Here is a 15,241-nt window from a genome sequence, read left to right as displayed (position 1 = left end):
TATACATATGCATAGAAAATAGACTAGAATAATAAATATATTCTAAAATATTAGCAATGATTATGTCTGGGCAAAACAATTATATATTTTTTCAATGTTTTTCTCTATTTCTCAAATTTGTACAAAGAACATTATTTCAGATTGCTTCAAGTACTGCTGCCCTGACTTCAGTGAAAGTTAGCAGGTCCTTGAGAGAAATTTCAATAAATTTTTTTGGCCACGTCTATGCATGTAAAAGTTCCCCGACCTTGGATGGAACCCACGCCAAAGCAGTGACTAACAACACTGGATCATTAACCCACTGCCCACAAGATAACTCCTTTGACTACTAAATTTAATTGAAGCTAAATATATTAAAACATTTGCCCAGGGTCATATGGCTAATCAGTGATAAAACCAGGCCTAGAACTTAGGTCCAAAAGAGATGCCCAAAATGAAGTTGTAGCAATGCATCTTTTACGGTACTTATTTCCTATTTATTTTCAATCTGTATTGGACCCACAATAAGCAAACTAGGAGTTCAGTCATGGCACAGAGGAAATGAATCCAACTAGGAACCATGCAATTGTGGTTCGATCCCTGGCCTTGCTCAGTGGATTAAGGATCGGGCACTGCCATGAGCTGTGGTGTAGATCACAGATGTGGCTCAGATTTGGCATTGCTGTGGCGTAGGCTGGCAGCTGTAGCTCCAATTAGACCCCTAGCCTGGGAACCTCCATGTGCCGCGACTGCGGCCCTAAAAAGACAAAAAGACCCAAAAAAAACCAATTAATTCAACAATGTCAAAGTGTTTAAGTAAATATAATCAATGTTTTATTAATAGGACAGTTTCTAAAGAAAATCATGGACTTGAAAAATAGACTTGTGGCTGCCTGATGGGAAAGGGAGGGAGTGGGAGGGATCGGGAGCTTGGGCTTATCAGACACAACTGAGAATAGATTTACAAGGAGATCCTGCTGAGTAGCATTGAGAACTATGTCTAAATACTCATATTGCAACAGAACAAAGGGTGGGGGAAAATGTATACATGTAAGGATAACTTGATCCCCTTGCTGTACAGTGGGGGAAAAAAATTAAAATAAAATAAATTTCAATTATAAAAAAAAAGATAGTTTCTAATTTAGCTACATTGTACATTTACTAAAAGCTTTCCAGTTAAATATATTTCTACTCAATGTGTTAATAAACATTTTCATTTTTTTAGAGTACTTAAATTTCTACTTTTATCAGATTATCTGCTCACTGTCCTAATCAAAGTTCATAAAAAATCAAAAAGCACCCCAAATATGCTCACTAAAATTTATTTTAACAAAAATCTGCTATCTGTAATGCTTTACTGTGAAAAAAACAAAGGCTATATCATCAATTTTTTTAATGTAAGAAAAATGTTTTAAGTCATAAACACCATCAAAAGAAAACTTATTCATCTTTTAACCCATATTTATGAGTATACATAAATTGGCAAAGGATAACTTTTAATTCTTTACCTTGTTAAGGAGCCATTTTGCAGTGAGTTCTTTATTATGGTAAAACTCTTTGTTTATTCCTAGATAACACACAGTTTAAGTATAATGAATAATCAATTTGTGATTGGTTTATCCTTCACTCACCAATAGATAAACAGGTCGCAAAATACAATCTATATTCTGATTACGAACTGAAAACATTCTGTGCATTAGTGGCAAAGCAAGCAACCAACAAACACGTATTAAGCAATCACCATCATAAGTCAAGATCTCAGTGATCTAGATAAGAGATACTAGTACCTTTCTTTACCAATGACCTACCAACAACATAGATACCAACAACTGAATAGGGTTATTCAGTCTCCACAACCAACAGAATGTTACCCTCATCCTGCTATCTCTACCAATGGAAGACCTCATGAAAAAATGTACATAGCAACCAACTTGCTAGACTTTTCAAAATGTCTTGCATTGGTTAGTGCCCTCAACATAACAGGTATGTAATAAAAGCAGCAGCACCCTGGTTGTCTGCTAAATTTAGGACAGTAACTGCTCATTCTAAAATGGGGAAACTGTGAAAGGGACAAAACCTAGGACGACATCCTAGTTCACTTGCTAGAAAAGACATTCCCTGTGGAATTGAATAAGAACAATATAAATAAGAAAGTTAGCCCAATGTGTGGAACACATGAGAAGCTCAAAAGTATTATACTTAACTACAGTATTTTCCATGTAACCTTGGGAAAGTTTCTTAACATCCCTAGTCTTGGGTTTTGTCACCCATAAAATGGTTCCTTCTTTCAGATTATGGTAAAGCCTATGTGAAAGTGCTTGGTGCTTAAAGGTTTTCCCATTAATGGTAATCTCCCCTTTCCAGGTAAAATGCAGAGAATTTGGCTTCTTCCATCAGCCTTTCAAAATTTCTTAATTTAAAAATGTCCTAAATAGAAAGAAAACCTAAAACTGAAAGCAAACAAATTAATCAATCTAACTTCATTTCAAATGATTATTATAACTTCACTGAAGGTGTGAATAGGTAGAAGGAAAAGGGAAAATAAAACGAATCCAAGTAACCTGTACTTGACTATATACACATTCAATCTTAGTGTCAGGAGCTGAGTTCGCAAAAAAAAAAAAAATCCTGAACTCTTTTATTATGTTTCTTATAATGATATTATAAAGAATTCTAAAACTATTTTAGATGTATTCAAGGATTAAACAAATGAGTAAATGCAATGGTACTGTTAGGAGCCAGGTTCTCACTATAGAAGGAACATACAAATATTTGATCTCTTCTCTCCTCTGTATATTCTTCAACTGAGATGTCACAGTCCATCACATCAAACTACTCTCTTGCCGCTATCCTCAACACCTTTGACCCACTGTCTTCTACTGTCCATTTAGCAAAACACAACCTTGAATCAATATAGGCATTTGCCTTTTCTGAACCCACACCAAGGCTGCTGGGCACAGTCAAAGAAAAGTCACCCTACCGCACAGACCACCCTTCAACCTTGACTAGGCTTTGCTTCCCTAGTCAGAAGGTACCTCAGACTTCCTAAACCCAATCATGTTCCAGCAAATGACCCAACACACTGTTTTTAATAAACATAAATCAACTTCCAGCCACAAAACCTCAGCCATACTTTCTCTTCCATTCATTACAATCAAGTCTTTCAAAATCCTTCTATCTCTGTAAGCTCCTTTCTCCACCTAAATTCCAGATCTCATCCCATGCACTCCTGTCTAAGTATACATTTAATTAGACTTTCACTCTTACCTTGAAAAAAAGGGGGGAGTTCCCGTCGTGGCGCAGTGGTTAACGAATCCGACTAGGAACCATGAGGTTGCGGGTTCGGTCCCTGCCCTTGCTCAGTGGGTTAATGATCCGGCGTTGCCGTGAGCTGTGGTGTAGGTTGCAGACGCGGCTCGGATCCCGCGTTGCTGTGGCTCTGGCGTAGGCCGGTGGCTACAGCTCCGATTGGACCCCTAGTCTGGGAACCTCCATATGCCGCGGGAGCGGCCCAAGAAATAGCAACAACAACAACAACAAAAAAGACAAAAAAAAAAAGAAAAAAGAAAAAAGGCCCTGCCTTCCCAGGTTCACAAGGATGGTTCAACATACACAAATCAATCAGCATCATACACACATTAACAAAAAATAAAGTCAAAAATCATATGATCATCTCAATAGACGCAGAAAAAGCATTTGACAAAGTCCAACATCCATTCATGATCAAGACCCTCGCCAAAGTGGGTATAGAGGGAACATTCCTGAATATAATCAAAGCCATTTATGAGAAACCCACAGCAAATATAATCCTCAATGGGGAAAAACTGAAAGCCTCCTCACTCAAATCTGGAACAAGACAGGGATGCCCACTCTCACCACTGCTCTTCAACATAGTTTTGGAAGTCCTAGCCACAGCAATTAGACAAACCAAAGAAATAAAAGGCATCCATATAGGAAGAGAAGAGATCAAACTGTCACTGTATGCAGATGACATGATACTATACATAGAAAACCCTAAGGACTCAACCCCAAAACTCCTTGAACTGATTCATAAATTCAGCAAAGTAGCAGGATATAAGATTAACATTCAGAAGTCAGTTGCATTTCTCTACACCAGCAATGAAATATTAGAAAAGGAATACAAAAATATAATACCTTTTAAAATTGCACCTCACAAAATCAAATACCTCGGAATACACCTGACCAAGGAGGTAAAGGACCTATATGCCGAGAACTGTAAAATTTTAATCAAAGAAATCAAAGAAGATGGAAAGAAATGGAAAGATATTCCATGTTCCTGGATTGGGAAAATCAATGTTGTAAAAATGGCCATACTACCCAAAGCAATCTACACATTCAATGCAATCCCTATCAAATTACCCAGGACATTTTTCACAGAACTACAACAAACAATCCAAACATTTATATGGAACCACAAAAGACCCAGAATCGCCAAAGCAATCCTGAGAAACAAAAACCAAGCAGGAGGCATAACTCTCCCAGACTTCAAGAAATACTACAAAGCAACAGTCATCAAAACAGTGTGGTACTGGTATCAAAACAGACAGACAGACCAATGGAACAGAATAGAGAATCCGGAAATAAACCCTGACACCTATGGTCAATTAATCTTTGACAAGGGAGGCAAGAACATCAAATGGGAAAAAGAAAGTCTCTTCAGCAAGCATTGCTGGGAAACCTGGACAGCTGCATGCAAAGCAATGAAACTAGAACACACCCTCACACCATGCACCAAAATAAACTCCAAATGGCTGAAAGACTTAAATATGCAACAGGACACCATCAAACTCCTAGAAGAAAACATAGGCAAAACACTCTCTGACATCAACCTCATGAATATTTTCTCAGGTCAGTCTCCCAAAGCAATCGAAATTAGAGCAAAAATAAACCCATGGGACCTCATCCAACTGAAAAGCTTTTGCACAGCAAAGGAAACCCAAAAGAAAACAAAAAGACAACTTACAGAATGGGAGAAAATAGTTTCAAATGATGCAACCGACAAGGGCTTCATCTCTAGAATATATAAACAACTTCTACAACCCAGCAGCAAAAAAGCCAATCAATCAATGGGAAAATGGGCAAAAGACCTGAATAGACATTTCTCCAAAGAAGATATACAGATGGCCAACAAACACATGAAAAAATGCTCAACATCGCTGGTTATAAGAGAAATGCAAATCAAAACTACCATGAGACATCACCTCACACCAGTCAGAATGGCCATCATTCATAAATCCACAAATAACAAGTGCTGGAGGGGCTGTGGAGAAAAGGGAACCCTCCTGCACTGTTGGTGGGAATGTCAACTGGTACAGCCACTATGGAGAACAGTGTGGAGATAGCTTAGAAATCTAGACATAGAACTTCCATATGACCCCGCAATCCCACTCTTGGGCATCTATCCAGACAAAACTCTCCTTAAAAGAGACACGTGCACCCGCATGTTCATTGCAGCACTATTCACAATAGCCAGGACATGGAAACAACCCAAATGTCCATCGACAGATGACTGGATTCGGAAGATGTGGTATATATACACAGTGGAATACTACTCAGCCATAAAAAAGAATGACATAATGCCATTTGCAGCAACATGGATGGAACTAGAGAATCTCATCCTGAGTGAAATGAGCCAGAAAGACAAAGACAAATACCATATGATATCACTTATAACTGGAATCTAATATCCAGCACAAATGAACATCTCCTTAGAAAAGAAAATCATGGACTTGGAGAAAAGACTTGTGGCTGCCTGATGGGAGGGGGAGGGAGTGGGAGGGATCGGGAGCTTGGGCTTATCAGACACAACTTAGAATAGATTTACAAGGAGATCCTGCTGGATAGCATTGAGAACTTTGTCTAGATACTCATGTTGCAACAGAAGAAAGGCTGGGGGAAAAATGTAATTGTAATGTATACATGTAAGGATAACCTGACCCCCTTGCTGTACAGTGGGGGAAAAAAAAAAAAAAAAAAAAAAAAGGCCCTGCCTTATTAATCCCATTCTTTCCCTCAAGCTTGCTAACACTTTTTCTCCATATTCTCAAATTTCTTAACAATTGCCAACATTTTAGGATCCCTTTGCTCAAGTCTCACTCATGCCTCAACTCAAAACTCTAGCCTAGACCAATCACACCACTGACAGGACAATATCTTCTGTTTCTTCTGACAAAATCTCAATGCCTATCTTAACTGAACTCTCTGGTATCTGATAATGTTGACCAATTCTTCCATCTTAAATCCTCCTCTTCCCTCTCCTCCCCCAGTTGATGCCTCTGGCTTTACTTAGTTTCTTTGAGCTCATGATAAATACACACATATAGCAAAGGTCTTTCTAAAGAGCCTCATGTGTACCCATCATTCTTGGATGTCTCTCATAAGTAAACTTAATAACAACATATTCAAAACTGAATTTCTTTATTTTTTCCCATTAAACCCACTCTATTTTCTCATGCTCCCTAACTCAGTTTCTCATACTGCCATCCATGTATTTGCACATAAAAGAAACCTAGGTCTCCCAGAGTAAGCTTTAACTCCTCCCCTTATCCTTCATGTGCAATTATAGCCAAACACTAAGTACTATGTCTCCATGCTCACTCCATTGCCTTAATGTTCACAATCTTCCTTCAATTATAGCAACAAACTCTGAACTGGTCTCTCTGCCATCAGTACTACCTATCTCCAAGGCATTCAATAAAGACACAGTAATCATTACATATATTTAAAGAAAACACATCTAAATTAGAATGCAAAATTAAAGAAAACACATGCATAAACAACTTTACAGAAGTCAGGCCATTGGGAAATGTAGAGTCAAAAGGAAAAAATGAAAATCAGTGCTTTTTAGAAGAATCAATAACAGCATACCTCAATTTATACTTTTCAACAAAATATCTACTACTCAATATGCTTAACTTTATACCTATTACTAGATATTACTGCATTATTTGGAAACATTAGAAACATGAACAGAAACCTTTTTTCATTAAAAATTTTTTAAATAAATGAAGATATTTCTGGGAAAATAAAAGTAAATACATCTGAAAATATTTTGTTTTAATACCTCTTGCTCTTCATTGCTATTGGGACAGTGAAGAAAAAAGAAGAAAGAAAAAAGTAGACACTGAAGCCAATTCTAATAAAAAATTGTTTCTAGTTCCATGGTGCAATATAAAAATGACCAACAAATAATTGAGTGTGTAAAAGTAAAGAGCGGGGGGGGGGGCAGAAAAAGCATTAATACCTTTCATTGAGACAGTAAAAAGAATTCTTACTAATGTGATATGTTAGACACTATAAATGTAATACACTACACAAAATGTAGTGGAAAGTTAAATAGTAAGTCAAAAGGTGGCAAGAAAACACAAAATAATGTATGGATTGATTACCTGAAGTTTTACTCAGCTCTGCTGAAAATATAGCAGATGGCGATCTTTTCTCTTTTTCTCTATCAGAAGGAAGTATTTTCTCAGCTTCTTTCACAAGAACTTTGGGTTTAACTACATCAGCTATCTCTGTTGGAGCAGCCAAAGCAGAATCATCTGGAGGCAGCAAGGGCACCTTTGAAATATCAGCCCTATCTTTGGAGAATTCATCTGGGACAGGAACTTTATCCTCATCTTTAGGTTGTACATTCTTGAAAGAAAGGTCATGGGCTAATTCTGAGCAAGGCAATGAGCCAGCTCCATCCTGGACACTAGCAATTTCATTTTTGTGGGCTACTTCTAGATTAGTGTATTCCCCGGCTAATGTAGGAGAAAAATCTGTTTTAGAACTGACCAATGTAGGGAACTCATCTATAATCTCAATTGGGGATGAATCTGAAAATGTTTCACTTTCTCGTATTTTTGCTTCCTTAGCAATAAATAAGCCATCATTTGAATAGACTGAAGTGTTGAGCTCCTCCATCTGCAAAGGAATTTTTTCCTTTTGGATCAAGGTTGAAACTTTGTCAGGTAATAAGGTATCTTTTGTGGTGTCTAAATTGGGCTGAAAAGATTCTAAATATGGCTTTCCACCTTCCGGTGATGGTGAAGCACTGAGTTTTTCCTTATTTTCATGTTCTATCATTGACTCGGCTTCAACAAGATTTTCTTTCACAAGTATCACAGCTTCATCTTGTTTTTGTGGAACTTCAGGTATTGAATCATCACTAAATAAGTCAACTGGCTCAGAATCAGGTGAGGAATCTTCAACTAGATCAGAATGATCAGGCACTGGCTGTGCAACTTTTGCTACTTCTGAGTAACTAGAGAATTCTGGGGTTGGTTCAGTAGAAAGCTTTGTTTCTTTAATTAAATCACATGCAATAGATATATAAGGAGCTTCTGTTTCTTGAACAGCTTCACTAATGCTTTCAGATGCTTTAACTTCTTCCTTTATTCCTGATACCTTTTTTAGTGATACATTCATGGCCTCTTCATATGGTGGGGGATTTTCAGGCTCAAGTTTTATGCTTTCATAATTAACTGAAGGAGGAGCTTCTAATGGTGATGAACTGGGCTGCACTGCAGAAGCACCAGCACTAGGAACCATAGAATTTAATGGTGCTTCCATGACAATGTCAGGTAAAACTGGTGAAGGGGTAGCTTCAGATTCTTCAAAGGATGGGCAAAGCTGTGCTACAGGGTAAAGTGATTCCTGCATAGCTTCTGAAGTTTGCACCAAGTCCATTTTTGTTTCAAAGACAATTTTTGTACCTGTAGCTTCATTCAATTCACTTTCACATGCTTCCTGTACTAAATCTGGAGTTAGACCTTCAGGTATGTTTGCCACTACTTCCTCAGTCACCCGTGATAAATGATCTGTCGTGATATAATCTGTCTTGGAATCCAGTGTTGCCACAAGGAAAGGGTTTGATGTTTTGGCGCTAGCATTCTTCTCTGTTATAATTTGGGCCTTTTTTTCTTCTATTTTTTTTTCATCTGTCTTATTTTCTGAAGTACGATCTTCCAACAAAGGAAAAATGTTTGTTGAAACATTTTCAGTTGCTGTTGGGTTAAAGGGAGCACATGTAATATATGCTCCTGAACCATCTTTTACAGCTTCCGGCGTACTGGGAAAAGAAGCATCATCATTGCTGCTTTCACTATCTTGCTCATGAGTTGTTTGTTCAAGGCTATCTGAAAAGCATTTCTTATCCACTTTACTTCCCAATTTGCTCTCTACAGTACCTCCAGCAGCCAAAACATCACTACCTTGCTTATGAGTATCTTTTACTTCCCATACTCGCTCAAAGGGTTTGAAGTCGGCATATTCCTCCTTCATAGGAGCTTCTGCTGCAATTCCCTTTTCATTAAAACTGTCCTTTGTTTTTCCTGGAGACATAACTCTGTCCTCTTCTGTAACTGGCTTGGTAAGGGTTATAGGTAACTCTTTACGAACAGCGTTATTACTAACCAAGGGCTCTTTTTCATCTTTATTCTTCACAATTACTTCTTCTTTAGGATTTGCCACTGCTATGGCAGATTCTGCTTTTGGAGAGCCACTGAATGATGATCCCATTTCTGAATATTCCAATTCTGAAAACTCTGTTAAATCTCTGTCTACAAATGGATTTTTTGCCTTCTCAGAGAATTCTCTAGAAGCTTCATTTGAAATTTCTTGAAGTGTTCCTTCAGTAGGTAGTACTGCTGGTAATTCACCAAGGTATTCATGTTCTTTCAAAGAAGCAGCTGAGAGAGGAGACAGAGAAGGAAGAAAAGCAGCAGTGTGAGGCAGGACAGATGGAAAATCTTCTTGCTCAGTGGAAACAGTGTTACCTGGCTGCTCCTTCAAATCCATAATTTTTTCTGTGACCATGGACAGAAAGGAAAGTTAGAGAATACCAGTGTTCTCAGAGTTGATGCAAGTTTTATGACAGATTCAAAATAGTGTTACTAAAGACTTACTGTTAACTAAAATACTAGTAACATTTAGTTAATAATAATCAAGTAGACTGAATCATTACTAAAAATATTAAAGCTACTGTCAAAAAAACATGTGCAAGGCTACAGAGACAATTATATGCTATGCAAAGACATCAAGTCTTTGAGAAAAACAAATTAACTGAGCAAAGCTACTTTTAACTAGTTTTAGAGGAAGAAATAGGGATTTGAGAAGAGAGTTTGACAGTACAGGAAAGAAAGGGAACTGGATAATCAAATGCTATAGATTGGCATTAATTTCTATGAAAGCCTATAAGCAAGTAAACTGTATTTGGAGAAAATGACTAGTCAACACATAAACATAAATCAAGAGTCCAAGAATTCCTTATATATTTCCAATTAATAATCAGGTAATCAGGTTTCTGACCATTTCTCTCTCGGAGACAGCATATAAAATACAATTTTCATCTTGGCCAGTAGGCAAACATTCTTGGAACCATGCTAATTTTTAGTAAATTTAAACTACTAAATTTAAACTACTATGTTAATGGGCACAGAGTTAACATAACTAAAGAGCTGAAGTTAGAATACACAGAGGATAAAAGGCTAGCAGAAAGAACTTGCCTGCAGAGGAGTGTATCACAGGCTCAGATGCAGCAGGAAGAGCAAAAAGTGTCTCATCTGAAAAACAAATAGAATATAACCTCAGCAGAAATAAAGATAGAGTTGGAAGGAGACTAAAGATGAAGGAGCAAGCAAGGGGTTCAGTTTGTAATGAGTTAACACAAAACTTTACAGGAAAAAAAGCCAAGATAGAAAGGAGAAAGTAGTCGTTAGTAGTACCATTAATCCTGATTAAATTATCACATATATATTATGAAACTGATTAAATGATATTTATAGACCCTATCATTTTTCAGGAGGAAATACTGTGTTTATGGGAGTTCCCACTTGGCACAGTGGGTTAAGGATTTGGCATTGCCTCTATGGCTGCACAGGTTCAATCCTCAGCCTGGTACAGTGGGTTAAGTATCCCCGCATTGCTGCAGCTGTGGCATAGGCTGCAGTTGTGGCTCAGATTTTATACTTGGCCCAGGAATTCCTGTATGTCACAGAAGCAGTCAAATAGAGAAAAAAATAGTAATAATATGTTTATGTTAAAGAAACTTCATGAACTAAAGTAGATTTAAAATACTAATCTTCTTATTTAACATACTGCATCCAAAACTTTTACTCACATTTTCAGATTGGTAACTATCTTGCCCTAATAAAGTCAAAACTTTAAAAGATGCATTTGAATAAAATAACCACTTTTGTTTAATCTTTTTTTTTATTGGCATATGTTCAATTCAGAAGGACACTTTCAGAAAATCATGGATATTCTCTGCTTGTTATTCTAAGTGATTCACATGATGCGAGAACTCATTTTACTCCTTACCATCATACTATTACAGCATTGTTAATATCCCCATTTAACAGATTTTTCTAAAAAACAAGTGGAAAGATAGAGAAGTAATTCAATATATAAGTAGTGAGACTGAGGCAACTCAACTCTAGAGCCCACTTTCTTAGCCACCATATACTATATGCTAAAAACTGAATATTTATTTCCCCTCAAATTCATTACATTGAAGCCCTAAGGTCCAATGTGTTGTGACTGGCGTCTTTTGGAGGTAATTAGAAATACATGAGGTCATGAGGGTGGTGCCATGGTCATATGAGGAGGTCATGTGAGCACACAGTAAGAAGGCAGTACCTATAAGCCAAGAAAAGAGGCCTCAGAATGAATCCTAACCTGCCTGCAGGTTGATTTTAGACTTCCCAGCCTTCAGAACTGTAAAAAATGAACTTCTGTTAGTTAAGCCACCTAGTCTATGGTATTTTGGTATGACAACCCAAGCCAACTAATATGCTATATTTTGGTATATTAACCTTATACAATGCCATTTTATTCCTACAGTTGGGAGATCTTGAGCTGACGATCTTCTGCAGTTTACACTAGAGAAAGGTTTCTAGCTAAAGACAATTTGAAAAAGCCTGAGAGATGACAGGAGGTATTCCTTTAGTGGAGAGGACCTAATAAATTTGGACACTCCTATCTGGAAGACAAGCTAGACAAGGCTGATTAATAGAAAAGAATCAGAGATGTGGCTATCATGAACATGGACTTGTCTCCCAAGGGTATTCCTCTGGATGAATGTGAGAGGTTAAATTCAAAATGTCACAAATTTTTGACAAATTCATACTAGGTATGATGTCCTATCTAAAGGGTTTTTAGATAAGGTGGTGAGGGGAAATCCATGACATCCATTTAGGAGTCTCCTATAACTTAGAACACAAGTTGGATGGGCTACTCATCCAAACCAGTAAAACATCCTGCCTTATGAGATTTTATAAAATGTTTTATAAAATGTACACATATGTACACATCCTTTTTAAAGATGACTTGCTATATAATCTTAAATTATAGTTTCTTGTTTATAAAATGAAAGAACTTGAAAATCCCTTTCAGCTAAAATAATGAATTATAATCTTGCATAAAGCTGAAACTCAGGGTGTTCCCACTGTGGCTCAGCGGTAACAAACCCAACTAGTATCCATGAGGTTACAGGTTCAATCCCTAGCCCCATTTAGTGGGTTAACGATCCAGCATTGCCATGAGATTATGTGGCGTTGCTGTGGCTGTGGTGTAGGCTGGCAGCTGCAGCTCCCAATTCAACCCCTAGCCTGTCCTGTGAAATTGGATTGTTATGATCATTATACAACTACAGATGTGTAAATTCACCTGAGTAATAAAATAAATAAAATAAAATAAAAAATAAAATAAAAATCCTAAACAAACAAACAAACAAAAAAAAACAAACCCTAGCCTGGGAACTTCCATATATAGTAAGTGCAGGCCTTAAAAAGGAAAAAAAAAAAAAAAAACCTGAAATTTGGGGGTCAAAGAGCAGAACCAAATAATTACACAGCTGCTCCATCTAAATAAAAGGTAACAATTTCTTAACAAAATGGTTAATCTAGACGATACAGTTAAAAGCAAACTAATTCAGACAGTCTATTTGGAAAGTGAACTAGAAACATATTACTGTTAGAGAGAAAACAAACTACATCTAAATTGTGTCCAAAATTTGAAGTATTTTAAAAAAACTAAACCCTTATTCCTATCTAATACCAGAATCATTTTTACAGTAAAAATTATATTCCTGGAACTTAGCCAAGTGAGAAAGTTTATAAATTAGTATTTCGAATATTTACTAAATTTTTTTTTTAAAAAACCTTCATTTTGTAAAATGAGAGTCAATCCAAAATTACCCACAAAACAAATACTGCATTTCTAAAGGTACTTAGAAAAAAAATCCAGAAGAGGTCACTACCATTTGGTCTTCAAGAAGAAGGTTGCTCAGAGACTCCTACTAAGGCCCATCAAGAATCATGGACTCAAACTGCCTGTCCAAATGCCAGATCCATCACTTATAACTGTGTAATCCCGGGAGTTCCCGTTGTAGCTCAGCAGTTAACAAACTCAACTAACATCTATGAGGATGCGGGTTCAATCCCCGGCCTCACTTAGTGGGTTGGAGATCCAGTGTTGCCGTGAGCTGTGGTGTAGGTCGCAGACGCGGCTCACAACCCGTGTCCCACATTGCTGTGGCTGTGGTGTAGGCTGGTGGCTTTAGCTCTGGTTGGATCCCTGGCCTGGGAACCTCCACATGCCCCAGGTGTAGCCCTAAAAAGACATAAAACAAAAAAAGTGTAACCCTGAGAAAGTTATTATTTACTTAGCCTTTCCGTGCTTAATTTCCTCATTTGTAAAATAAGAATATTATTACCTACTTCAAAATGTTTTGAGAGGGAAGGGGAAGAGGAAAGGAAAAAGAAACAATTTGCCACAAGTTAGAGATCTAGGAGGCCAGAGAGCCAGGATTTAAAGACGTCTGTCTCCCAAGTTCACATGTTTTATCATCTGAGAGATGGGTTTATGTACAAGCACAATTGTAAATTCTTCTTACTTTATCAGCCCTGTAAATTTGGTCTTCTGAAAAAAGATAAACTGCTACCCAGCAAATATCCCGTAATTATCCAAAATATCTGACTGCTTGCTTCTACTGCACAACACAGTAACATTTACAGAGACATTAATGCTGGCCAGGTACCTTTATTTCAGATGGTCTCTTAATACTGAAAACTATGCTGCAAAATAGCTATTATTGTTATCTTCATTTCACATATAAGGAACAAGAGGCATAAAAAGGCTAAGTAACTCCCCTAAAGTCACAAAACAAAAAAGCAATGGATCTGAGATTGAATCCGGAGAGATTTACAAATCCATGCTCTTTTCTTTTTTTTCTCTTTTTTTTTTATTACTCAAATGAATTTATCACATCTGTAGTTGATCATAACAATCTGATTTCACAGGATTTCCATCCCACAGCCCAGGCACATCCCCCCAATCCCCAAACTGTCTCCTCAGGAGACCATAAGTTTTTCAATGTCTGTGAGTCAGCATCTGTTCTGCAAAGAAGTTCAGTCTGTCCTTTTTTCAGATTCTACATGTCAGTGAAAGCATTTGATGTTGGTGTCTCATTGTATGGCTGACTTCACTTCATGCTCTTTTCTTTAACCACTGTGCAACACTTCCTTTCGTAGACTTTACTATATAAATGTAAGAATTTGAAAATGACTAATAATACTAAGTACATTAAAAGAAAATGTTGATCAATCTATACCTATACCTATAACTATACCTGTAACTACACTATACCTATAATAAAAGCTACCAAATTCTAAGGCTAAAACACCTAAAATTACCTATTTCTTATTTGGAAAAAAATTAGATTTTAGATTTTTCTGTAAAATCTTGACTTTCACAAGTGAATAAACTATTCCATAATCAGAGATCCTATATTCAGTAAAAACTACAACATTCTGAATTACTGAAATATGTTAATATATACCCTTACATTATTGGGCTTACAAAAAAAGGCAAACAACTCCCCGTCCTTCTATGGTCTACTCATAATGCCAAAATTCTAACTACTGAATGAAATTAAAACCTTAGTCATCAGTCTCATTTGTGTTATTTGAACAGTCAGAAGAAATAATATTTATTTAAATATTACTTAAATATTAAGGATTTAATTATATCCACGCTAAGTAAAAACATAATGACAAATTTCCCGCGAAAAAAATTCCAAAACCAGTTTTCACTAAACAGGCAAAAGAGAAGCCAGAATTCTCTCCTCTATAGCTACCAAATTATTATTTCTAAAAGTATAATTTTATATATTTTTTGCTCAAAAATATTTAAAAGCTCCTGGTTATACACTGAATTACACCAAAAACACTTAGTCAGATACATAAGGCCCTGTATC

General features: G+C 36.8%; 1 protein-coding gene across 4 annotated transcripts in view; it reads right to left on the bottom strand.

Annotated features, from left to right (window-relative positions):
- The window catches only part of RTN4 (reticulon 4), a 73,911-nt gene that overhangs the window by 41,213 nt on the left and 17,457 nt on the right, over nucleotides 1–15,241 (bottom strand). The window contains exons 2-3 of one of the 4 annotated variants that reach the window (XM_047782071.1): nucleotides 10,491–10,547; nucleotides 7,389–9,791 (exon numbers count right to left, since the gene is read on the bottom strand). The exons of 1 other annotated variant lie outside the window; for it this stretch is intronic. In XM_047782071.1, coding sequence (XP_047638027.1) covers nucleotides 7,389–9,791; nucleotides 10,491–10,547 — 2,460 coding nt within the window. The remainder of the gene's footprint in view (nucleotides 1–7,388; nucleotides 9,792–10,490; nucleotides 10,548–15,241) is intronic. 2 more of the 4 variants (XM_047782072.1, XM_047782074.1) reach the window with 2 other exon arrangements.

Source organism: Phacochoerus africanus, chromosome 5 (genome assembly GCF_016906955.1).
Source record: "Phacochoerus africanus isolate WHEZ1 chromosome 5, ROS_Pafr_v1, whole genome shotgun sequence".
NCBI classification, from domain to species: Eukaryota; Metazoa; Chordata; class Mammalia; order Artiodactyla; family Suidae; genus Phacochoerus; species Phacochoerus africanus.
The sequence above is the reverse complement of the archived record's forward strand: the minus strand, read 5'-3'. Positions and strand labels throughout refer to the sequence as shown.